Here is a 25,218-nt window from a genome sequence, read left to right as displayed (position 1 = left end):
GACGACACACATGTGAATACACACACACACACACACACACACACACACACGGGTACTGGACGACACACATGTGAACACACACACACACACACACACACACACACACACGGGTACTGGACGACACACATGTGAACACACAGACACGCACGCACACACACAAACACCCACAAACACACACCCACAAACAAACACCCACAAACACACACTTACAGAGGGGACGTCACAGGACAAACACAGGTGTCACAGCTCGTCACGCTGATTGTGGGTCTGGAGCTCTCTGTGTACCAGGGCGCTAGACGGGTAGACTAAACCAGTGGAGATGGGTGTAGTGCGTGAGCCCTGGTACGTAGAAGCAGAGATGTAAACATAGATTGTACGCTGCGAGTTTCGAGAGGCAGAGACGGGCCTGTGAATACCACAGAGAGCTGTGTGGTTTGTCTCTATAATATAAAAAGCACTCTAGCATTCTCAGTTCTCAATAAACTCAGTAAGACGTTTTTATGTTCACATTCATAATGTGTATCTATATATTTATAGATATATGTTATTATTTGTATCCACTCCATATAGTTCATAGATCCCTTGAATAAAAAAATACTGAATTCGGGTGAGAAATGTAAACTTAACGGTTATAGTGCTTGAAAGTGCTTTTCATCGAGAAAAAAAGCAGTCTGGTTGTATTTGTTGACAGGCCAACCTCGGCCTCTCCAACACGGCGCCAACGTAGATTTACTGAAGCTACAGCGGCAGCTTTCAATGTTTACACGTCTATAAAATTTGCAGACCCACATTTTGTGACACGAGCGACAACTGTTTTGTTATTTGTCCTACGATGACACCTCTTTAAAAAAGGGTATATTGCCTGGGATCGTATACACACGTGTGGCACTGCACTGAGCTGAAACCCCTAGTCAACCATGGTCGTCTCACACTGCGGTCGGGTGTTTTCCAGGCTCCACCAGGCTCCACCTCTTCTTCCTACAGCCTGACCTCCGTCCAGCCGTTCGCTAACTGCTTCACCGCGGCCCCCTCACTGCCACCACTACTGAGCCAGGCCCAGACCTCTCTGCCAGGTAGGACCGAGGAGGGAGGGGGTGGGACTGGGACTGCAGGGCTGGGCTGTTATCTGTAAACAAAGGAGAAGAGCTCAACCGATGGCGAACCGGTTTGACATTTGTTTTCCAACATTTCCATGTTGTTAAGCGACCGCAATGTATTTTTCTAACAAAAACAGAAGGAGGCTGTGTTTGTAGTTGTTTTGATGATCCGTTGTCGGGGAGATGAAAGCAGCCATACAGGCAAACAATCATGTCTTCAACGGGCACTGAACTGCACTTTAGAGCCCAGTTGTTAATTTCTGCCCTCTGGTGGTCAGAAATGAACGAATGCTGCTTTTCATAATTTTTTTATTATTTTCAGTTCCTCTTTAATTCGTTTTGACATGAGAAAACAGTACCGAGCATTAATAGCGCTGCCAATAATGACAACATCATGAATATCACCATGTCCACATTGCAGCTTTGTGTCTCTCTGTTTTTCCAGAGTCTGACCTCGATGACTGTCGCTTCCCATGCCAGGCCAACTCACCCACAGAGAGCCTCTCCTCACAGTAAGCCTTTTCTTCTGTCTGTTAAAGTGTGCAACGGCCACTCATTCATAAACACCTATAAGACATTCAGTGACCAAGTCGCAGTAACTGAAGCCTCCAGTCAGTGAGTCTCTGATTCTCGAGGAAAACAAGCCATCCTCATATTGGACAAATCTGCTAATAAACGACTGCATCCGCTGGGTTATACTGTACATGACTAGATGTAACTTACAGTACTTATACAAAGAACTATATCCCAGAATAAGCCAGCACACATCGACATAGTTGCCCATCGTTTTGAAATTAGTACCACCTTAGGAGGTAGAGCGGGTTGGTTGGTAACCGGAAAGTTCTAGTTCGATCCCCGGGCTCGGAGCGTCGAGGTGTCCGTGAGCAAGACACCTCGCCCTAACTGGTCCCGACGAGCTGGCTGTCGCCTTGCATGGGGGACACCGCCGTCGGTGAGTGAATGTGTGCATGAACGTGTGTATGAATGGGTGGAAGTTGGGCAATATTGTAATGCACTCGAGTGGCCACTGGTTAGAAAAGCGCTGTTTAAATGGAGTGGATTCATGCGCAAATGACGTTGTTTAGATCGGCTGGGGCCGATCCCTCCCTGCCTGATCCCGACCTTTACCTCTCGTTCCTTTTTTCTTACCTCCCCCCTTCCTCCCCTTCCTCCCCCCCCCCCCCCTCCGAGGTCCCCCATGAGCTGCCTCCCCCTGCTGTTCGACCTCCGGGACGGCCTGGGCCTGGGGCTGGGCGCCCGCCCGGAGAACGTACCGGCCGCCAGCGCCCACATCGAGCTGCTGCTGGAGAAGCACGGCAACGGGGAGATGGGCGTCAACAGTGAGTCCCCCGTGATAGGCCGCGCGCCACGGTGGAGGCGGAGCTGGACCGCCAGAACGCCGTCTGACCGTGCTCTCTTGAATTCAGTTCAATACGATTCAGAGAATTGAGTTGTATTCTTTAGTTTTTCCCCGTGAGGGAAATTTCATTTGTGGTCAGGCACTTACAAACAAGACATACTTCAGCAATAAATAGTTAGTCATCATGTACGAGAATAAACAAATTCTTAAAAGCTAAAAAATAAACCTGTTGGTAGGGGGTGGAGGTGTGGGTAGGGACAATAGATAGTTGTCTGTCTGTCTGTTAGTTAGCGGAATTACAATTACAATTAGGGCATTTAGCAGACGGTTTTATCCAAAGCGACCTGCATCGAGGGGAAGGTGAATAGGTTGAAGTCTGGAGTGATGGGTTGGGTTGGGCTTACTGTTTATTCAACAGCCTGATGGATGCTGGAACAAAGGTGGACATGGCTCGTCTGGTTCTTAGGGGCAGGGTAGGGGCGGGCTCTTGTTGTGCACACCGTCTGGTTGTGTTTCTAAAGCAGCGTTTGAATCACACCGGCCGCGTCTTATTCGTGTGATTAAAGAGTTGGAATCATTAGCACTCGTTTATAAATCAGCATGTTTTAACGAAGGACTGAGGTTGAAGTTCAATGGTGTCTTCACATATTATTTGAACCTACAAGCATGTTTAGCGAGCACGCTTCATTACCACGTTTATAAATCAGCACGTTTTTTACTGAGGACCTATGTTGAAGTTCAATGGTCTCCACATATTATTTGAAACTGCTTTAAACAGCCCGGTTTAAAGCACTGGTCAGAATAATGTTTGTTTTATTATCGTGTTTTTTTTGTGGTTTGGGAAATGTAGTGGCTATTATAAGAGTTTATAAAAAAAATTGTGAATCTAAAAAGGGAAGCACTCTTTGATGTCCTCAAATGGTGCATCAAAGCATGATGCAAGACACTGCAATCCTTTATTCCCTGTATCTGCTACTTCAAGATGCCCTATGGGGCTATTTTATATGCTCTTTTATGTTTAAATCTTCCTCTGTACTTCGCAACCAAATTACTACCGGATGCTTTCTTCCTCTTTCTGTTTCAAATAATCATTAACAGATTTTATCTGCCCACCACTCATTGCGAGTTTTAATATTTTTTGTTTTGCCAATCCAGTGGCTAGCCAGCTACTTGGCGAGCTAGCCACTGGAATAGACAACTACTGTGCAAGCTAGCCACTGGGTTAGCCAGCTACTTTGGAGCTAGCTACTGGCCGAGCTAGCCATTGGGTTAGCCAGCTAGTGGGCGAGCTAGCCGCTGGGTTGGCCAGCTACTGTGCAAGCTAGCCACTGGGTCAGCAAGCTACTGGGCGAGCTAACCACTGGGTTAGATAGCTACTGGGCGAACTAGCCCACTAAGTTAGCCAGCTACTTGGCGAGCTAATCACTGGGTCAGCCAGCTACTGGGCAAGCTAGCCACTGGGTTAGCTAGCTACTGTGCGAGCTAACCACTGGGTTAGATAGCTACTGGGCGAACTAGCCCACTAAGTTAGCCAGCTACTTGGCGAGCTAATCACTGGGTCAGCCAGCTACTGGGCAAGCTAGCCACTGGGCGAGCTAGCCACTGCGTTAGCCAGCTACTGGGGGAGCTAGTGACTGGGTAAGCTATCTGTGACTACATTCATTGTTGATGATGGTGTCGCCAGTCCTCCATTCGGTCCGAATCTTAATCCTCATATTCTGAACACTGGTTGCATTAACTGTCAATAAACAATCAATGATTGTCCTCCATGCGGTCACACGTTCAAATAAAGAACCAAAAGATTAGCTTTTATTCTGTCTATTCTCCGGTTCACTCTGTCAATTACCCCACTGTCTTCCTGTGGTTTAAATTTCCTGCCGAGGACTGACCCAGATGATGCATCAATTATGGATGGGAGTCTGTGATAACAAACGGTGCCTGTGCCAAGAGTCTGAGATGTGTAAATCTATTTATAGTATACAGATTGCATCCAATCTTCCCACAGTGTCCCACATCTGTATCTGTAAATAACCAGGCTCTCAAACATCTCAAAGCCCTTCCCTTGTTCACAGGGATCTCTTAAAGGTGTTGTCCCTAAGATGTGAGTGTTGGAGCCGAAAATAGCAAGAGTTATAAAAATACACAAACAAAGAAGACATACTCCTCTGCCACATCCCGCCCTACATTTCCACCATTGAGAAGCATTGCATGCATGCACCCTTGATTGAAAGGCGAGATGGACTCCCCAAGCCATTCAGGGAAGAGATGCCCTGATTAGTCAGAAAGACAGGGGTGTTCTAAAACTGAAGTGGTCTCATACAGAGGCCACAGCCGCAGTGAACCACAGCAGACATAGATAATAGATAGTATTTCCCTCACTTACTATTGACGGATGGCTGTGGCAATTTTAACTAGGGGTGGGAATCACAGGGTACCTCATGATACCATACGCGATACATGGCCCACGATACCGATAATATCACGACACAGCGATTCTGCAATCATCAATTTATTGTTAGACAATCCTATAAGGATGCATCACGATGTATGTCTGACGATGAATACAAAGGACAGTGAAAAGGTAAAGGGCTTGATTTTGGTCTCTATTCGTGGTCCAAACTGAGGCTTTCAGTCACTCGTCTGGTGAGATAACTTAAAGTTAAAGTTTCCTTCATTCATGTTTTGAGTGCATCCTGGAGGAGCAAATCTGGTTTGAGCCCCTAATTTTTTAAATATAAATATCAATATTTGGGGTGATATTTACTGTCTAACTCTTCAGGAATAAAGCATAAAAATACAAAAGAATGAAAAAATAAATAATAATAGTAATGATATTATATCGATATTTGGCGCCATTGTATCGATTCTCATATCGCATGAAGGAGGGCGACGATATATCGCTGTATCGATGTTTTTGTCCTGCCCCTGATTAACGGAGGTGTGGGGAAAACAGAGTGCTGTGATACGTTTGTGATTAGCCAAACATCAATATAATATATAGATATATATTTTTTTATTTGTCATTTCCTCTTGTATTTCTACTCCTTATCCCTGCTGCTGCAGTCGTGGACATGCTGCAGTCGCTGCACTCCCTACAGCAGGAGAACCAGAGGCTACAGGACCAGATCCTGGGCCTGGCCGCCAAGAAGGAGCGTCTGCAGCTGCTCAACGTGGACCTGGCCGCCCCCTTCCCTCCTCACGGCCATCCGGGCTCCCTGTACGCCTCGGCCCAGGTCAACTTCCTCTCATCGGCCCACGGTAGGAGGACCACGGTGAAGTAGTGACGTTCCCGACACAGGGGAGATTTGGTTTGCAGCCAGGGTTTCCATTGACCCTTTATATGTAGGGCGTTTAGCAGACGCATTTGTCCAAAGCAGGGGTCACCAACACAGTGCCCACGCCGGGCACCAAGGCGCCCGCAAGGACCACATGAGGCGCCCGCAGGCCTGTTCTGAAAATAGCACAGCTCATTCTTGAACAACTCTTTCCCAACTTTTTTAAGTCATTGTTGATAAAAAGTATCATATTGTTTACCCTAAATGTTCACAATCACGCACCCTTCAATCTACACTAGGCTTACTGGCCCAATACTATTAGAAAATAAGCTGGATCCTTCTAGAAGCCCTGAGAAAGCTGGTGTAGATGTGTTGTGACTTTCCACACTTAGCTCCAAGTCGCTCTGGTTGTGTGCCTGTTGTTCCCATAGAAACCCTGTGCTCCAATAAGAGTCCTCTTTCCAAAGCCTGCTTCCTGAATGACACCTCCTTCGTTACCTCCTCCGAGGTGAGAGCTCGAACCTCGTTCTGTCTCCCTCACTCCCCCCCCCCCCCCCCCCTCCCGGGCCAATTGTAGCCGCCCACCACCCTGTTTATGTGTCATAGATCCATGGGTAACACTTTACAAAATGGGTACATAACTTAATGATTTAGCATTGTTTGATGCCGTAATAAGCACGTTATATAGTGTTAGTTGCATCTCCAATCCTTAGTAGTAGCTTAGGGTTAGGCTTAGCCTAAAACCTAACCCACCACTAGGGAGTGGAACCCTGTAAGTTGAACCCCAAGTTAACATATATGTCATAACCTTAGTTAGCATTTACACCCTATGTGAACATGAACATTCTTAGTAAATGTTAATTAGACTGTTTATCACATGCTAGTTAATGCCCAGTACTGCATTAACCAATGTGACTAAATGATTAATTGCTGCACCCTTATTATCGATTCGTGTGTTCATGGTATTCATGATACCTGAACCGGATTGTCTATATTCTGCTGGATTTGCATGAATTCATGACTTTATATGTCTTGAATACCTTCTGGAACAGATCCTAGATGATTTCCAATTGGCAACGCATTAAATCCCAAAAATGGATGGGATTTGAAAAAACACCTTCGAAAGCAAACTGAAATATTATACAACTGGAAACGGCTGTATCTAAAAACAGTTATCAAATTATATCTAATACAACTGTAGTCCAGGAGCATCCCAGGAACCTATGCTGTAGCTTTGTCTTTTTTTTTTTAATTATTAAAACCTTCTAAGAACCACGGCAGTATCCGGTTAAATATTAAATATTGATATGATTAAACAATGGCTCTGTGTGCTCTCACATCTGCCTCGTTCCTCCAGGAGCTGCACTCCGGCAGTCCCTCCCGCAGTAGCTCCTCCCTCTCCTTCCAGAGCACCCCGCCCCCTCAGCCGAGCCCCGCCCCCTTCGGCCAGCCCCTGATGAACGGCCTGGGCCGGGGGGGGCTGTGCGACGGGCTGCTGGGCGGGGGGGGCGGCCACTCCGCCCTGGCCCTGGCCGGGAGTCCTCAGCTGGGCCTCGGCGGCGGCGGCGGCGCGCTGGGCGGCCTCAACGGGGTCATCCAGTCCCCCGCGCACAACGCCCCTCCGCAGCCCGCGCTGCCTGCCCTCCGGCCCCAGCCGCCCCCACTCAACGCCCAGGCTTTGGCCCAGGGCCTTCAGCTGCCCAAGAGCCTGAGCCCGTACGTACCCCCGCCGTCAGTAGCTTATCCTTCAGCCCTCAGAGTATATGGTCAATAAACGGACTGCATTTATACAGCGCTTGTCTAACCAGTGGCCAATCAAAGCACATTACAATTATATTACACCGACGGCGGTTTCGGACACGTAAGGCGACAGCCAGCTCGTCGGGAGCAGTCAGGGGGAGGTGTCTCGCTCAGGGACACCTCGGCACTCTAGCTGGGAGGAGCCGGGGATCGAACTAGCAACCTCCCGGTTACCAGCCAACCCGCTCTACCTCGCTGTCTGATGAGACGCAGCTAGACAAAAGGGTCTTTGCCGAACTGTCGCCAGCGGTTGTTTGTTTTTCGTCGTTAATAACAGCTGCGTCGTGTTGTGGCTGCTCCTGCTGGATTTGATGTCTGGCCGCAGACCCGCTCTATTTATTTTAAACCCATTATTAGTATTAAGTCCCTGGGTTTCCTGGGATCAGGCGGTGTCTGCTGGTGGCGCTGCAGAGGTGAGCTAGCTGCTGGGCTACCTGGCTGCTAGTGGGGCGGCAGAAGCTCAGGAGGGAGAGCGGGGTGACTGGTAACCGGAAGGTTGCTAGTTCGATCCCCGGCTCCTCCTAGCTGAGTGTCGGGGTGTCCCTGAGCGAGACACCACCTCACCCTGACTGCTCCCGACGAGCTGACTGTCGCCCTTCGTGGTTGACTCCGCCCTCGGTGTGGGAACGTGTGAATGAATGAATCAGTTTAGGATTGACGTTATCGCCATTTCTTGTTGCACCGAATCCGGGCAAAATGTCCTCCTTTATGGTGGTTTGGAAATGTTCACCCTACTGCTATGTGAGCTAGCCACTGGGTTAGCCAGCTACCGTGCAAGCTCGCCATTGGTTTAGCTAGCTACTGGGCGTGCTAGCCACTGGGTTAACCAGCAACAGTGCAAGCTAGCCAATGGTTTAGCTAGCTACTGGGCGTTCTAGCCACTGGGTTAGCCAGCTGCAGTGCAAGCTAGCCAATGGTTTAGCTAGCTACTGGGCGTGCTAGCCACTGGGTTAGCCAGCGACAGCGCAAGCTAGCCAATGGTTTAGCTAGCTACTAGCGTGCTAGCCACTGGGTTAGCCAGCTACAGTGCAAGCTAGCCAATGGTTTAGCTAGCTACTGGGCGTGCTAGCCACTGGGTTAGCCAGCGACAGCGCAAGCTAGCCAATGGTTTAGCTAGCTACTGGGCGTGCTAGCCACTGGGTTAGCCAGCGACAGTGCAAGCTAGCCAATGGTTTAGCTAGCTACCGGGCGTGCTAGCCACTGGGTTAGCCAGCTACTTGGCGAGCTATCTCTAACTACATTTATTGTTGATTGTGTGGCAGGTCCTCCATGCTGTCTGAGCAGCAGAAGCAGTTGCTCCTCCAGCAACAACAGCAGCAGCTCCAGCAGTTCCTCACCTCGCAGAACTTCACTCCTGTAAGAGCACACTTCTACAGCCTAACCGTACCTTCACTTCCACCACCCCTACACTGCCGTTCAAAAAGTACGGGTTCACCCAGACAATTTAATGTTTTCAATGAAAAAACACACTTTTTTCAGAAGTCCTAACATCATTTTGCAAGGGTTTTCTAATCATCAATTAGCCTTTTAACACAATTAGCTAAACAATGTACCATTCGAACACAGGAGTGATGGTTACTTGAAATGGGCCTCTGTACACCGATGGAGATGTTCCATTAAACATCATCAGTTTCCAGCTAGAATAGTCATTCACAACAATAACAATGTCTAGACTGTATGTCTGATTAATTTAATGTTATCTTCATTGAAAAAAACAGTGCTTTACTTTAAAAAATAAGGACATTACCAAGTGTCCCCAAACTTTTGAACAGTAGTGTATGCAAACTTAAGGGCATCTTTACCGTGTTCCTTGTGTTGGTAAAATGGGCTGAAAAAAATAGTATTGTTTATTTTAGAGTCTCATACGATCGCAACCACTTAAGAAAGACGGTATATATTAGCGTCCTCTAAATAAATACCATTTACCCAATCAAATTAGCAGGGAGCTCATTGCCAAAGGGAATTATAGCTGTCCATACTATACACCAACAGGGGGCTTTCACTGGGCTCAGGGTGGAGGAGACAGGGTGGTGATGGTGGAAAACCAGTTTATTTAAAGGTCAATCGACAATGATGCATGATCTCCTTGTGCGTGGGTCTGGTGAAGCTGGTTTGACCTGTCCACGTTGATTAGTCAATGCACCACAGGTTGGAAGCCTCACCCAGCCTCCAGAGTCCAATCAGTCTGTCTCGGGGCCAGGTGAGGCTGCTTCAGCCAGCCCTCAACCACGCACACTCCACAAGAATGTCACGATTTCCTGTTAAAAGTTATCGCATGTATATTGTTACAGTATAAGTTCATCTCACAGTGCTCAACTGCTCCCCCTACTGGCCGCTCCAGGAACAGCAGGTGGTGGTGTACCAGATGTTGCAGCAGCAGAGACAAAGAGAGCTACAGCGCCTCTCGCTGACGGGGGGGCTCAGCTCCACCTCGGCCTCCAACATGATCGCCCAGTCCCCCGTCCTGCTGTCCTCCTCCACCACCACCACCCCCCCACTGCTGCCTGGTAGTCAAGGCAACGGCGCTGGCCTGTTTGGGTTGCAAGACACTGCACTTCACAAGACCGGGGTGAGTGAGAACCAGCGCAGTGTTATTTATGGTCTAAGTAGCTAAAGAACTACATAACAAGAGTTATGGTCACTTTAGTGGGAAACTTGGGAATTGTTTTATGCTATGGTAATGGTCAACTCAGGTGGCCATAACTTTAGTCAGGCAAGGCAAGGCAAATTTATTCAGCCCTTTTCATTCACGAGGCAGACTCAAAGTGCTTCACATCGTCATACAATACAACATCTTCATTCAATAAAATAAGTAAAAGAAAAAAAGAGGCAAAGTTAAAAGAAAGTGCAATGTATGTAAGATTTAGCAGAAAGCTTAAGCAAACATACAACAAAATGAAGTCAAAAAAAAAAAAAAAAAGGCGACGTTTAAAAAGATCTTTGTAGAAAGTGCAATATATTTAATTTGTTATTGTTATGGTCAACTAAAGTGACCATAACTTTAGATATGGTCACTTAGGTTGACCATAATAACCATAACATAACACTGTGATGGTTGGGATATGTTTTAAGTTTGTGTACACCTGGATAATAATTCTGTGTTAAATTTCAGGCCGCAGGCGAGAAGGGTGGCGACAAGAATGGGTAGCTGTTCAGGACGCGGGAGGACTAACACAGGTCGTTGATTGGAAGTAGCTTAAATCAGGATGGACCGGGTGTGACTGAAACTGTGCTGCACCTTGAAGAGCAGAGGTTAACGCTGGTACCTCATGTGAGACTTTTTTTTAACAGTCTTCTCTCGTTTTTTCTTATCATCTCTATCTTACGGCCTGTTTTTATGAATGTATCATGGGATGGAGTTTAAGGTGAAGCGTTTTTTCTGTATATTTGTGTTTGTATGTTTTTTTAATATTATTTCCGTGGTTCCTCTTCTATTTTTGTGTAGGCAGCTTACAGAGAGCATGGGTATAGTGCTCTCTGATTGAATTGCACTAATTTGTCGACTAGACCAATTGAGCAGCTTTTTCGTCGGCCGGGAGCCAATCCCTGAAGCTGTTCCGAGGTCTTAACGGATAAGACCCGCCTATAAGGTTGAACTATCTATATCTATACGAGGCCAAAATGCTCCTCATTCGACTGCTCACGCCTTGACCATGGTTCAGGCACCCAACGCCTGGACCAACGGTGCCACCCAGCCGGGGTCCGTCTCTGGATCATTTGGATCTTTGATCTCGCGTCACCTCTCGAAGACCTCAGAAGTCTTCCTTCTTGACACCCTGCCCTCCCTTTGTTTACACCTCACTCAAAATGAAATTCTATATATTGCTGCGTCCTAATAGCACTTATTGTTTGATTGATAACGACACCACCGTTTTGACATGTTGGCGCTTTGTTACCATCACACTGTTTTGAAAGAATCGTAACCTCAGAAGTGGTTGCCGGGATCACTTTCCTTAACGATTAAATATAGTTTTGGTGGAATTCATGAATTGCTGCATTGCGAAAATTGTCTAATTTATAATTCAAATGCCTTTCTGGTGTTAAATTGAGACTGAAAGCTAAACCAACATGTTAAAAATGTCTTCTTTTGTTTAATCCCTTGTAGGAATTTATAGATCAATTATATCCCACATGTTGCTAGTGAGATTAAGCAGGCTAAACCAAACTTTTGCAACTTGTAAGAAGAAATTAACTGTATATCTTAAACCAGTGAGCACTTTGCATATTAGTAGCGAGCAGAGACAAGTTAATCATCCACAAAGTACCTTCCCTGAAGAAGATTGGTACTTACGGGCCAATAGTGGCTGTCAAGTTCCTTGTGTAAATTCGTATTTTGCACTCTGTACAGGGGCCTGTACAAGAAAGCTGACTTTAAGCTAACATTCTGTTCCTAAGGAATCTCAGAATGGTGTGAATTGTAATGGTTCTTAAAGGTGTTGTGTTTAGGATTTAGTGGCATCTAGTGGTGAGGTTGCGGAATTGCAATCAACTGATCCTCAACCTTCCCTTTCCACCGACAAAAGGTTAGCTATGGTGGCCTGTAAGGTGCCTGTAGGTAGTTCCAAAATGATAATGAATCATCATCTACGACAGTGTAGAGTAGCCAAATGTCAAGGGATGAGGTTCCTTGAAAAATTATTTAGTTTTTAAATCTATTAAACAATAGATCACAGTTTACAAGTAAGATATGATTAGAGATGAGATGATAGATTATGATGAAATTGCTATCTCGCCATCTCTAGAGCCATTTTGTCCATTCTAGGCTACCATAGAAACATGGTGGTGGAACATGGCGGGCTCCCTGAAAGAGGCCCCGCCCCCTAGGTAGATATAAAGGCTTGTTCTAAGATTACTAAAAGACAACAATTTGTGTTTTCATGGAATATTACACAAATTAAAACAATTTCTGCCAGGTCCATTTCACTAGTTGCCACTCAATTTTAATCACTGCACTGCTAAAGCCTGCCCGAGAATGGACACTGTTCACACTGAAACCTACACAGGGTAAAGTGAACACAAACTCCAAAAAGACCTGACGTTGCCCCTTCGGTCTCGATCTATTTCCCCTAAACCGCGTCCTCCATCGGGCCCCTGAAGTCTATGTCGGGTTTAGATTAGTTAAGTTGTTGCTTTATTTTTGTATTTATTTTTACTCAAACTCGTAGATACTGTATGTTTTTCTGCTCAGCATTTCAATGTTAATTTAGCAATACTGGATAGTTAATGCCTTAATGATGCTAGATATGAAGAAAAAAAATCAAGAGCCCAAAGGCTCACTCCTTTCTCCCTTGTTTTTTACTTTGATATTGTCTTTTATACAGGGTATGTGGTGGATTTAGTAACATTAAAGCACTCTTCCACAACCCATTTCTAGTTTCTATAGGCAACAGTGATAACAGTTGAACGATGTGATGAACTGTAGTTGATAAGAAATGTCTATTCATTTTGTATTGTAAGTATATCTTAAGATGATGCAATGTTATTTTTCTTGCTGTGTACCTTGTAGAGAGGAAAAAAAAACGGTCACAAAGCAGTCACGGCATATGCTTTAGCGTTTGTTCTGACTGACTGGCGCGCCGATAAGGAGGGCTAAGCTCACCAGTGTAGCTGTTAACAGCTACACTGTTAACAGCTAACCCAACACTTTTACTCTGAAAAGCTCTCCCATCCCTTACAGTCCTTGACAGTGAGGCACGTCGGTCAAGCTCATTGACTGATGAAGGCTAACTTATAGTACCTCAGACTATTCGATTCTCGTCACTCATTCTGGTATATCGTTACATGTGATCTTTACAATATCAATAGTAATCTCCCATACATGTGATGTCTGTATTCCAGATGTGTTTTTTTTTACCTTGTCATCAGGAAACTTCAAGAAGCCTATCATTATGGTAACAAATACTGTAGCAATGACTGAAGGAGAATGTTCATGTCGATAACCCATTGAGCCCACATGTTGACATGCATTTGTGAATTTATGAGTTTGTACCAAGTAGCCTATGTTTTTTTTTTACGAGTTGTTTCACGACCGAGGCGATGTACAAAAGCTTGACTGAGTACTGCAAAGGATTTTTTAAGGGTTTCTTTCCCATGTTGCACTGGGGCATATAGGCCCGCTTGTATAACGTTACCTGTTGTTTTTTTCCTTTTTGGGGTTATTTCCATTTAGTACTTTTCTATTTTTTGGAGTAAAGGTTGTATACTATAGTGTTTGTGTAAAACACAGCCGTTCTTTAGGATTTGGAGCTTGGGTAACCCATGTCATCATTGTTGTAGGCCTACTGTGTTTCCTTTTGTGTATATTACAACAGTTCTTAACAGCTGGCATTGAATGATGTTGGACAAAGAATGAGTTTCCATTGGCATTAGAATTGCATGAAATGTGATTTTAAACTCAAATGTATTGCTAAATACCAATTATAACTATGCATAGATTTTAAATGCATTGTTCCCTGAAAAAATCGCAAAGCACTGAATTTTCAAAAGGACAAGCACGTTGTCATTAAACATTGTATTTATTGATCATTGATCAAAAAGGAATTAGACAATATTCTGAGTAATTGCCCCATAGGCTGAATTATTTTGATATTTTTGTGTGTAAAATAAAAAATAATGTATGAAGACAACAGCTTCTCTTGTCAATAAATGTTTTTACCTGACTTGTTTTAGATTTTCACCTTTGGAACTGCAATCAAAGCCTGAACAATGGACGAGACCTGGTTTTTGATTGAGTGTCTTTATGTTAGGCTAGGCAGCGCAAATAACGTAGACCAGTCGAGGAAAGGTCGTTTGTACCTCATTAGGGGAGGAACTACGGCGATATTGTTTATGTTAGTTAGGGTGAAACGTGATCTCCCGTTGAAGGCTGGTCTACTGCTTGGTCGACGTCCGACAACATTCCTCGCTGTGGGGAACAGACCGGCGTCGTAAATCAAGTTTGATTCGAGCGAGAGGATGAATGCGCTTATGATCATTGCAGTGCGTAAAGGATTCACCGAATCCTTCAAACAGCAAAGGCTTCCTGTTTCCACTTTCATGGTAAAACGCGTTTTGTTATGCATTGTATAAGTCTGTCCATATAGTAGGCCTACCACAATATAGTTTTTCGTTAAATAACGAGTTTAGATTACTGATTACCGCAGTAAAGCCTACTTATTGTAACTATATAGAAATGTTTAGCATAATGAAATCTGTTATGAAGTTCATATAAGCGACATAAAATAAGCGTCTTTCGTTGTCCACTCCTGCTTCCCGGTCCAGAGACACGCCCAACATTTACCTATGGCACTGGTAAGGCCCGGGCCTGCAGGCAGCCCATGGCCCGGGCCAGCGTTCATCTCCGCTGCGGGCATGGATGATGGACCAATGGATTAGCGCTGATTTCTCTGATGTTATCGAGACTGTGATGTGTTAAGCAAATGTGTTTCTGTGTAGATACCAAGCCGCCTCCAGTCGACAGTACCTGTGGTTGCTGCTCGAATACCCTGCAGAGTGAAAGTGTCCGCTGGGAAGCGTTATTCATGGTGCGCATGTGGACACAGCAAAAAGCAGGTGAAGAACTGATGACCGATGAAGTGGACATAATGTAGGCTACTTTATTTGTGACGCGCAGGGCGTCGTTCATAGGCTCCGCTCCTGTACTATGGAAGCGTGTTCCCACTGTTCATTCTTTTGGGGATCTGGGCTATTGTACGGAAGAAGATTAGGGCCACATGTGATTATTTATTTGGAGTTCTGACTTTAAAGTCAGAATAAAAAGAGTTCTGATTTAATCTCGGAATTCTGACTTTAAAGTCAGAAAAAAAAAAAAGTTCAGATTTTAATTCTGAATTTTGAGATTTAAATAAGAATTCTGTGCTTTAAAACAGAATTCTGACTTTAATCTCAGAATTCAGAATTTTAAATCAGAACAAAAAAAAAAAAAACATATGGCCCTAATCCTCTTCCGTACTATTGAACTACTCGCAATGTATTATTTATTCATATATACAGAACATATACTGACCTAACATTTTTCTTTTTTGATATAAACATTGCTCATATTTTTGTTGTTATGTTTGTTTGGTTGACAGCCCTTCTGCGACGGCGCGCACAAGACCAAAGCGCCGGGCATCCCTCCGGTGCGCTTCACCCCTGAGAAGGACGGACACCTCTTCCTATGCGCCTGCAAACAGACGGGGAACCATCCGTACTGCGACGGGACGCACCTCAAAGTGATTCTCCAGGACGTGGTCAAGTCAGTGAAGAATGTGTTTAAATCCTAAAGAAAAGTCCAATGTTGTCATTTTCTCGTATGCATGCAGTATACTATTTTTTTTTCTGTACACCAAATGTCAAAATGTTTGTTTTATAAATAAATAATGATATTAATTGTGATAAAGGATTTTAAACAAAAAGTCACCTTTGCGTCCTCTTTGAGCAGACCCGTGATGACGTGATTCCTCCGGAAGTGACCTGTGTTTGTGTGCGGCTTGCTGCGCGTACCGCGACTTTTTGCACGCAGTATAGTAGCGGTATAGTTTGTGTACTTCTGATCGTCGTTTATTAACGGGAAGACAGAACTCTAGGAGCGTCGTGGCGTTTCTCCTCGATCGGGTTTGAATAGTCTTGGTCCAGCTCCTGTCGGCTTCTCAGAGCATAGACAACATGAACATACTGCGTTCGAGGTTGGACCCAGCATGGATCAGATCAACCTTGAATCCGTGGGTGATGATGACATCTATGTCGTGTTCAAAGGTAGGCTCCATTAACGTGTACGATCAACACTGATGTGTAGTTCAATTTTTAACAAATACCCTGATTACTTAGGGTTGACTACCCTAAGTAATGTAATGTATCGGTGTCTTCACTCTCCACAGGTTATGCTCTCCACTCTTCCTCCAGAGCCAGTCATTGCCTCCAAGAAGCCTTATAAAGTTGAGCTTGTTGGTGGGAAGCGGTACTCCTGGTGTACCTGTGGACACAGCAAGAAACAGGTAGGAAAGTGTGATACGTTAGTGTTCAGGTTTCCTTTGTGGTTCTGTCCCTTTCTGATGTGGCTCAGGAGGTAGAGCGGGTTGACTTGTAACCGGAGCTAGTTTGACCGAGCTGGCTGTCGCCTTGCATGGTTGACACCGTCGTCGGTGTGTGAATGTGTGCAAGAATCGGTGAATGTTAGGCAATGTTGTAAAGCGCTTTTGAGTGGCCACTGGTTAGAAACGCGCTGTATAAATGCAGTCCATTTACCATTTACCATTCTCCCTCAAACTGCAGCCTTTCTGTGATGGTTCCCACAAGACTAAAGCCCCGGGCATGTCTCCCCACCGCTTTGTGCCAGAAAAAGACTCGACAGTGTGGCTGTGTGGTTGCAAGTACACCAACAATCCACCTTTCTGTGATGGCACGCACAAATCGGAGTTCATCCAATCTTCTCCACTGGCTGAGGAGAGTGATGTGAAGAGCTGAGCCGACTACACACATGTTCCCCGACCATGACCTGGAATTAAGTAGACAAAGGAACATGTCTTCGAAGACACACTTCTGAATCGTTGTATCTAAAGCCACCATGAAATGCTGTTCGTATCAAATGGGTGGAAGGCACACTTGTTAAAATAATTGTTATGCACTTTAACTTGATTCCGTCGTTATAAATGTATGTTCTGCAATAAGTATACATTTCAGGAATCAGAAGAAAAAAAACGGTTTGTTTAGTATTTATTCAGGTCTATTCACTTGCATTAAAGCTGAGCCTCATATTTATCAATATATTTGATTTCTTAGCACTGAATGTTTTGAAGATATTACACTGAAATTCTCCAATTTCTGAAACATTTACAAATGTATAAAGGACATCTATAAGACTAACACTCTTGAGTGTACAGAACTAGAACATTAAAAGCTGTCTGATTAATGCACATTGATTAATCATCGATACACTTAGACAACAAATAACCCTTCACAGCTGACAAACAGGGTAAGTAAACATTTTATTGACCTAAAACATGCACACGTCTGGAAAAAACAGGTGGGTTCAAAGAAAACAATGAATGGGCATGGATGGAAAATACCACAGAGTTTAATATTTCAGTCGCTTCAATTTTTTCTCCCAGAACATTTGAACAATGACTTTCGGCAAGTATCATGGTAGTGCTTGGAGTACAAGATAATGTTTTTTCCAACACGGCGGCACTCGGGTAACACGGACAGATTTTGTGATTGGCCGAGCACATTTTGTAATGCAATGCGTTCTTCGTCAGTCGTGGGGTTTACAGTACCAATTGAGTGGTTGTTATGCCACTTTTTTTTTTTTCAAAATGCGATATTTGACGGGGACTTGTGCCGCGATGCCAACGAAGCATCTGGCCTTCACATCGTCGCCAAATCTGATGAACACTGATGAACCGTCGGGAAAACAGACCTACATCATATACAATACAAAACAATTATGTTGTATAAAAAGATAGTTTATACATATGTATACACACATGCTTACATTCTATACATACTGTACAGTTTGTATGTGTGCATTGTCCTACCCTAACACACATAACCACACGCACACATACACGAGAGTCTATTTGGCTGCATTGTTCAGTCTTCTTAGAGGCGGGACAGTCCTTTTTAGCAAGTCTTAGGAAAGCGGCGTTCTGCCGCGGCGCGAACGCCGACGACTCACCGGTCGACCGCCGTTCCTCCGCTACTGTATGCAAACACACGCACGCACAGACACGCCCCGCATGCGCGCGCCGCGTGCCTTTAGGTGGGAGGCGGCACGCTGCTTTTGTCCCCGCCCCTCGCCTCCTCCTTCGCCGCCGCCGCGGTGCCGTTCACTGTCACTTTGCGGCTGTGGCCGCCGGGTTTGGAGGCGAGGGAGTGGCGCTGCTGGCCGTTGTTGCCGGTCGCCGTGGTGCCGTTGGGGCTGGGGGCGGCGGCGGCGGGGGGCGACGGGGTGTGGGAGCCCGCCGGGCTGGGGGCCGAGGAGGCTCTGGAGGGCGCGGCGGCGGCAGCGGCGGCGGCGGCGGGACTGTGGACCTTGTCGCTCTGGGAGTCACTCTCCGAGGTGGGGCTGGTGTTGACGCCGTCGGAGTGGCCCTGCGCGGCCGACTGGGACGCCCGCCGACGCTTCCTGGTGGGTTTGACCAGGTACTGCAGGGGGATGGGGCCGGTCTGTGTGGGGGGGGGGGGGGGGGGGGGAGCAGGGGGTCATGAGGTCAGCCCGGGGCTCTGGGAGAACTCAGTTAAGGTTCCACGTCGACGCGACGCAAGGCGGTTTACGGGTTCATTACGTCCTTGCGCCGGGACGGGCGCCTTCAGTCCGCTGACTGAAATCCGACGCCGAACCAGAATCGGTTCATAACTGCGTCGAAGCGTCTGCGTGGTCGTTGCGTCGACGTGGAACCATAACTGAGCCTTTAGTCACCGCTTAGTCGTATTGGATGTTTTTACATTTTACATTTCGGGTATTTGGCAGACACCATCATCCAAAGCGACTTACAATAGGTACATTTGTCTTTTAAAGAGAAACAATACTATATCGCTGTCGGTACAGTAAGGATGTTCAAAGAACTATTGTTAGGTTAAAGCATTCCCTGTATACAACAAAGTTTGCTAGGATACGGTTTTGTACACATTTTATAGTTGAATATCAGTAGTCTATTGGGGCTGTATTACAAACGATGGCATCGTCTAAAAAGGGTGGTAATGAAAGGATAAGTAAAAGATAGTAATATGATTTGTTGGGTTAAAAAGGTGTTGATTTGAATACTGATCATCTGGTTTGGTTCAAGCAAAAACATAATTACCAGATACAAAAAAAAATCTGATTCCGTGTGCAATCATAAATATAATTTACCGGTAATAAGCCTCTTCTACTCAGCTGCATGTGTAACTTCAATCATTGAACTTAACATTCAATTATCGCAAAGCGTCATTAAACGACGGTGCCACGGTAAATCATAAAACGGTCACTCACTCGTCTCCACTCATAGAAGTAGGCGATGTCCATTAGCGTGTAATAATCCTTCAAAGGCTCATCCCCATACAACACCTCCACCTGCAGAAGACAAGAAATTGGCAAACACGTTGTACGTTAAACGTAGCTGACACCAAACTTCCAAAATCTCTTCCGCCACAAGTTCACCATTGCCACGAACTGCTTTGCATTTCCATTAAGTCTGCTAAAACGTTTTCATCCAATAATAGCGACTGTGGAGTGTGTATGGACGAGGGCTGGTTTAAGCAGCCTCACCTGGCCCAGACTCTGGGATGGGCGAGGCTGCTCAGCTGTTGCACATTGACTAATCAATGTGCCGAGATTAAACCAGCCATCACCACCCACACAGTCATGGTTTGTTTGGCTTTTTGAGAGAAACAGGGTTATATGATAGGATATAGAGTAGAAAGAAGGTGTGAATGAGTGAGTGTTTGGATATTTTTGTTTTGATTCATTAACTGGATCAGAAGAGGGCGGTAATGCACCAAGTTGTGGATGCCAACCGCCGTAAAACCCCAAGAAGAAGAAGAAGAAGAAGACAGTCATGGAGATGCATGGCAGCATTGAGCACCAGGTCATGCATCAATGGCGTCCAACACCACCTTGTGTCCTTGTCTGGAGGAGCCCATTAGAAGCCAATTTGGTGGTGTGTAGCAACCGACATCATTCCAGTCATTAAGGAGTAGGTAAGGGGTTAAGAATTCTTGCGCTGGGTGCATACAGGTAGACAGGTGTTGAAATATGAGACTCAACCTAGAACTTTTCAGTTGGTAGTCAACCAGCCTAGCTGCTACGCCATATTCCTCCTCTTCAGATTTAGCTAAATCAAAAGCTTGTTCAAGCGCTTTTTAAACATGATGGTATTGAACGGTATTCCAGTCCATTTTATCTGATTTGTTATTGCATGTTTTTAATCAGCAGATAAGGGTTTTATAAAGTATCCTTTCATATTAAAAATGATCATCTTTTCCCACATATTGCAGAAGGCAGATGGAGTTTAAAGACGTGCCTTGTACGCTACAATGACCGCTCAGTCGAGCCGTAGAATCGGTACAAAGAAGGCCAGTGTGTTAAACTGATTGGGCCCTGTGCTCTCCCCTGCCCTGGTAGGAAGGCTTCTGTGGCGAGTCCCTATGCCGATCCGAACACCACTAATGGGCCGTCCATCGCATAAAACCCACCATGCAGTTTATATCACTACCGCAATGAAAATCTGAAAGCATTAGCTCGGCCAATCAGTGGCGGCGTATCTCACCCGATAACTGCTTGGAATGTCCATCTTGCTCCGGAGGAACTTCGCTAAGTGCATGACCGACATCGCTGCAGGGCATTGTAGAAAACGCTTGCCGTTGGTCTAGAATGGGTAACGGAGAGACGCAAAACAGTGATAGTCTGCGTCAGTAACATCTCACGGTTGTGGTAAATCCTTTTACACTATGAAAGGAAAACAAAGTCTTACCTTGTCCCCTTCCGTTTCTGAACGCGGTCTTTCGACATTTCTATAAATGAATCAAAGGAGAAGAGATTAATTACCAACTCGTTCTGCCCTAGCGATGCAAATACGGACAGAGCTTTTCTAAACGTCCAGAGCAAAGGAGCGAAACATTTAGTATCCGAATGATAAGCCAACATATGGAACCTCTAATCAAGCTCCATCATAGTTCCTCATTTAAAATATAGCAGTTTGATGTGCACCCAAACTCAAATGAAGACAGGCTCCTACTCCTGCCTTGACAGTCTCAGGCTCATACGTGTGCATTGAGAGCAACCTGGTCTCACAGGAATCCGTGAAATGACTACGGACGAATAACTCGAAATCCGTGGACACATCACGCAAAAACACGCCGATTCCGTGATGTGGCCACGGAATTCGCTCCAATGCAAGTTAATGACGCTGATGTTCCGTGGCTCACACACGGATCCCTGTTTCAACGAGCGAGTCGACCACGGGGGCTTAACTCAAAACCCGGGGTGGTCTCACTGAAACACTTAAATTGTCCTTGTTGTCTCCACGGAAGTTGCTCCAATGCAAGTAAATGACAATGATATTCCTTGGCACACACACAGATTCCCGTTTCAATCTGTGTGTGTGCTCCCGTTTCAATCTGTGTGTGCGCCACATTTGACCACAGCGGGGGCTTAACTCAAAATCCGTGGTGGTCTGACGGAATCACTTCAATTGTCCGTGATGTGGCCACGGAATTTGCTCCAATGCAAGTAAATGACACTGTTATTCCGTGGCTCACACACGGATATCGGCGTGTTTCCGTGACGGATTTCGAGTTAAGCATCCGACCGTAGTCATTTCACAGATTCCTGTGAGACCATGTTGGATGAGAGGTTTGATGTGCTGCTCAAGGACATACTATACTATTGCCAAGTAGACTGAGGGATTCGAACCCGCAAGCCTCCAGCTGCCTAATCTGATCAGAGTCCTTAAATGCTTCCAACTGTTTTTAAATATGTATGCGTTATTAAACGTCTATGTCTGTACCTGTTTAATATGTCTATAATGACTGCAGTTTTACTATTGTCCTTTAACAGACACTTCAATCCAAAACAATTTAGAGTAGATCCAGATGGCTGTCACTCAGGACCAGGTAGGGGTGAGGCATCTTGCAAACAGATGCCTTCAGCTCCTCCCCAGACATTAAAGGTTCGAAACCAGGGTCTTTCGTCGGGGAGTTCAACGGCCTCACCGAGAGGCCCTCTTGAACCTCAACCAGAGACTACCCTGAGCCTCACCAACGGGGCTACCCTGTGTCCATTTCATGGACACCCGCACTCACTTGTTCCTCTCGTAGAACTGTATGGAGAGGCTGATGATCTCGTCCTCCGCTATGTTAAACGTCTCCACCACCTCGCCCGGCTCCAGCACCCGATTCTCTGCGTAGAAGTCCCGCCTCCGTTTCATCTCATCTGAAGTCAAGACACACAGAGGAGATGTCAACAGTCGCTCATCAACTCAACGGTGCCAAGTATACTGTGCTCTTACAGTATCGGACACACTATAAGAGGCACCCTTATACCATGTCTTAAGGCCTAGTGTTGCTTACCTTTAAATAACCCAGGAACCAGTTTGTAGACGATGTCTTGTAGTGTTTTGTCCGCTCTGTGAAAAAGGTCAGTTTTCAGTGTCAGTACTCGGGTCATAAGTTGAGACATTGCCGGCATGAAGAAGTAACAGGCAGGTCACCATCTTACCTTATGCTTAGCTGTGGGCATGTCTTGTGTACCTGGACGTCGCATCGAGGGCAGAACTTATTGGTCTCCAGAAAGGTAACAATGCATGTTTTACAAACTGGAAGAAATATGAAAGAACAGGGGAGAGTTGAGGTCAAGAATAAATAACAAAGTCTCTGACAAATGAGAATGCATAATGCCTTCATCAAAATCATAACAACTGATTATATGGTGTAGGTCATGAAGTAAAGTGCCAACCTTTAAACCAGCTACCATTTAAAAAAAAAAAAAAACGGGTTATTGCGGCCCTGTTTAGTATATGTGACACCTGTATAGACATTTCATATTTAAGGCTAAACACATTCTTAAATAAACAATGACGTGCATTTAAAAACGTACATGAGTGTAGACACTCCACAATAGTCGTGGCATCGATGAAGTAACCAGCACACAGTGGGCAAGTGAGATGGGGATTGAGATCTGTGATTTTAACACAGTCGGGTTGCATTTTATCCATCTGTAGAGATCTGCGAAGGAACAAAACCACCATTAATGCAACACAAAACACCCCAACACAACACAGCATCACCCCATGAGCAGGCTGAAGCTGTGGCACTGAACATGTTGTGTTGGTTGTTCACTGTGATAAATAAGGCTCTCCCAAAGTGACCCAGAGTGGTCTGCTGCACGCCCTCAGAATCAGAATTACTTTCATTACATCTTATTGTACAAGTACACAAGAGTACAATCCTTAGGTTTGGTTCCTCAACAACCACATATCAACAATACAAGAACAACCTTGGAACAACAATACTGTTCATCCACAACAATGGTGGTCGATTGACGACCGGGATAGTAGGAGATATTTTTTTTAACAGTTATGATATTCCAATGTACATTTCGACTCCATTCGGCCAGATTGACTGGTTCTGGGGTCTGTGTAAAGAGTGGACTATTCAGCTGCCCCTGTGTGGCCTCAAATCGTGCATCACCACTACTTTGCCAGCGGAGCAACAAAGAGCCTTTACATTTCGCCAGTGCGTTTCGTTGCAATCGGGCACAAAATAAAAAACACATGCAGTGCAAATAATTATTTCAGAGTTGGGAAAGCAAAAAAAAAAAAGAATCGCATTGATACACAAAGCAGCCATCTTAAATTCACTGACAGTGTTGTATCAGAGGCGAACAAGAGAGGTTCAAAATGTGACACCGTGCGCTCCTCTGTGAGTAAATCCCCCACGCCGTGCACAGTGTTCACAAAATAACCCCTTAACCAGTATGCATACGTACCAGATGAGACACATAAGTACGCAATTCCACCCCAGCAATAATCCAGGTAAATGATTTGGACTTGGTTTAGAATTTGCAGCAGCAGCGCCAGAAAATGGCTTTTTTCAGCACCGCCAGAGGACTGCCCATTTTGGATCACGTGACATTATTTTGTCGCCTCTTGCAAGGGGGCATGCAGGCGGGGGTCCACCTCTAATACGTCCATGGTCCACCTCCATCCACACGGGTGGACGCTGTACCATGGGATCATCTTATCATGCATTTACTACGGTGCAAAAGCATGCATTATGATATGCACGCAGCATCCCCGACAGTTATTTTTTTTTTTCCCCTGGTGGTCTTCGTCGGGAGGAGATGTTGTGTATTGCCGCTGCTGGCTGGGGAGTTAGTTTGCAACACCTTAATAAATCTGTTACCATCGAATCATCGTTTAATAGTGGTTTAAACGATGGATCACACGAATAGTGGTTCGTGTGATCCCGCATCGTCGATTACTTGCTTTCGTTTTTTTGTGATAACTAATTTCTGATGTCAAGTGATGCTTGGTAGTAGTGGTCGTTTTGGGGATGTATTTGGTATTTTGTGGTGACACTCCCATTAATTTCAACAAACGTATCCTGGCTGTTGCCTGGTTTCTTTCTTATTATTCAAATATAAACTTACTTAGAAAAGAAAAAAAAAAAAAAAAAAAGGAGACGCCAGCTACTGCTCCCAGTCAGACCAGTGTCTGGTCGAGACGCGTGCAGTGCAACCTTCAACCTGGTGGGGGCGCACTTTACTCTGGATTGCAATCACGGGCGCCATCTTGGGGAGACCCCAAAACGCCAGTGACAACAATCTCAGGCGCATCATTATGGGATTACTCACCTCCAAATAAATAAGGGCTCTGGTGATCTAGGTCTGCAGTCAGCCACCTACCGGAGGGACCAAGGGCGTCCAGCGAGTCCTCCGCGCCGCCCTCCGCAAGCCAGTCCCCGGGTTGTGGAGGTCTGGATGGCCGGCTAGCCGTCAGCAGCCAGCTGGGTCTGCGCGGCGCTCCTCTCCGGACTCGACAGTGGCCTGCTCCGGAGGAAGGGTGGTGACGGCGAACTGCAATGCAATCGGATCGTCGGTCCCGTCTAAAGACACCATCTGAACCAAGAGTCTGCGCGTCGGACGACGGGAACGCGATGCGCTTTAATCTCGTACGCGCTTATCTTTAACGGATCCCTGAGGGTGTGTGTGTGTGTGTGTGTGTGTGTG

General features: G+C 45.7%; 4 protein-coding genes across 5 annotated transcripts in view; 3 read left to right on the top strand and 1 right to left on the bottom strand.

Moving 5' to 3' along the window:
• LOC132454687 (protein AF-17-like) overlaps positions 1 to 14,158 on the top strand; it is a 32,185-nt gene extending 18,027 nt beyond the window's left edge. The window contains exons 13-21 of the mRNA XM_060048204.1: positions 953 to 1,073; positions 1,543 to 1,609; positions 2,289 to 2,437; positions 5,521 to 5,715; positions 6,164 to 6,240; positions 7,090 to 7,448; positions 8,795 to 8,888; positions 9,874 to 10,101; positions 10,645 to 14,158. Of these exons, the coding sequence (XP_059904187.1) occupies positions 953 to 1,073; positions 1,543 to 1,609; positions 2,289 to 2,437; positions 5,521 to 5,715; positions 6,164 to 6,240; positions 7,090 to 7,448; positions 8,795 to 8,888; positions 9,874 to 10,101; positions 10,645 to 10,680 (1,326 nt within the window). The 3' untranslated portion in view covers positions 10,681 to 14,158. The remainder of the gene's footprint in view (positions 1 to 952; positions 1,074 to 1,542; positions 1,610 to 2,288; positions 2,438 to 5,520; positions 5,716 to 6,163; positions 6,241 to 7,089; positions 7,449 to 8,794; positions 8,889 to 9,873; positions 10,102 to 10,644) is intronic.
• Positions 14,159 to 14,311: 153 nt separating this feature from the next.
• LOC132454685 (CDGSH iron-sulfur domain-containing protein 3, mitochondrial-like) lies at positions 14,312 to 15,932 on the top strand. The gene is made up of 3 exons (XM_060048202.1): positions 14,312 to 14,570; positions 14,967 to 15,083; positions 15,605 to 15,932. Exons 1-3 carry the CDS (start codon positions 14,487 to 14,489, stop codon positions 15,794 to 15,796), a joined length of 393 nt encoding a protein of 130 aa, XP_059904185.1. The 5' UTR covers positions 14,312 to 14,486; the 3' UTR covers positions 15,797 to 15,932.
• A 25-nt stretch (positions 15,933 to 15,957) lies between these two features.
• On the top strand, positions 15,958 to 17,276 carry LOC132454686 (CDGSH iron-sulfur domain-containing protein 3, mitochondrial-like). Its single transcript, XM_060048203.1, has 3 exons — positions 15,958 to 16,268; positions 16,391 to 16,507; positions 16,785 to 17,276. Exons 1-3 carry the CDS (start codon positions 16,179 to 16,181, stop codon positions 16,974 to 16,976), a joined length of 399 nt encoding a protein of 132 aa, XP_059904186.1. The 5' UTR covers positions 15,958 to 16,178; the 3' UTR covers positions 16,977 to 17,276.
• A 202-nt stretch (positions 17,277 to 17,478) lies between these two features.
• On the bottom strand, positions 17,479 to 25,200 carry LOC132454682 (polycomb complex protein BMI-1-A-like). Of its 2 annotated transcripts, none has more exons than XM_060048198.1 (9): positions 24,895 to 25,200; positions 23,086 to 23,213; positions 22,708 to 22,804; positions 22,560 to 22,615; positions 22,293 to 22,422; positions 20,963 to 21,002; positions 20,759 to 20,857; positions 19,483 to 19,563; positions 17,479 to 18,677 (listed from the first exon to the last, which is right to left on the bottom strand). In XM_060048198.1, exons 2-9 carry the CDS (start codon positions 23,201 to 23,203, stop codon positions 18,267 to 18,269), a joined length of 1,032 nt encoding a protein of 343 aa, XP_059904181.1. In that variant the 5' UTR covers positions 23,204 to 23,213; positions 24,895 to 25,200; the 3' UTR covers positions 17,479 to 18,266. The 2 variants fall into 2 exon arrangements, with proteins under 2 accessions (XP_059904181.1, XP_059904180.1); XM_060048197.1 differs by lacking the exon at positions 24,895 to 25,200 and adding an exon at positions 23,977 to 24,218.
• Between the last annotated feature and the right edge of the window lie 18 nt (positions 25,201 to 25,218).

Source organism: Gadus macrocephalus, chromosome 3 (assembly GCF_031168955.1).
Source record: "Gadus macrocephalus chromosome 3, ASM3116895v1".
Lineage (NCBI taxonomy): Eukaryota > Metazoa > Chordata > Actinopteri > Gadiformes > Gadidae > Gadus > Gadus macrocephalus.
This window is presented reverse-complemented; position numbering and strand designations above follow the sequence as displayed.

Excerpts from the sequence above, each read along its gene's own strand:
- LOC132454685 (XM_060048202.1), top strand. The coding sequence starts at position 14,487 with ATGAATGCGCTTATGATCATTGCAGTGCGTAAAGGATTCACCGAATCC. Across the intron at positions 14,571-14,966 it reads TTCCTGTTTCCACTTTCATG|ATACCAAGCCGCCTCCAGTC; the intron begins GTAAAACGCGTT and ends GTTTCTGTGTAG. Across the intron at positions 15,084-15,604 it reads GTGGACACAGCAAAAAGCAG|CCCTTCTGCGACGGCGCGCA; the intron begins GTGAAGAACTGA and ends TTTGGTTGACAG.
- LOC132454686 (XM_060048203.1), top strand. The coding sequence starts at position 16,179 with ATGAACATACTGCGTTCGAGGTTGGACCCAGCATGGATCAGATCAACC. Across the intron at positions 16,269-16,390 it reads CATCTATGTCGTGTTCAAAG|GTTATGCTCTCCACTCTTCC; the intron begins GTAGGCTCCATT and ends CACTCTCCACAG. Across the intron at positions 16,508-16,784 it reads GTGGACACAGCAAGAAACAG|CCTTTCTGTGATGGTTCCCA; the intron begins GTAGGAAAGTGT and ends CTCAAACTGCAG.
- LOC132454682 (XM_060048198.1), bottom strand. The coding sequence starts at position 23,203 with ATGGATAAAATGCAACCCGACTGTGTTAAAATCACAGATCTCAATCCC. Across the intron at positions 21,003-22,292 it reads CAGTTCTACGAGAGGAACAA|AAATGTCGAAAGACCGCGTT; the intron begins GTGAGTGCGGGT and ends ATTCATTTATAG. Across the intron at positions 20,858-20,962 it reads CAGAAACGGAAGGGGACAAG|ACCAACGGCAAGCGTTTTCT; the intron begins GTAAGACTTTGT and ends TACCCATTCTAG.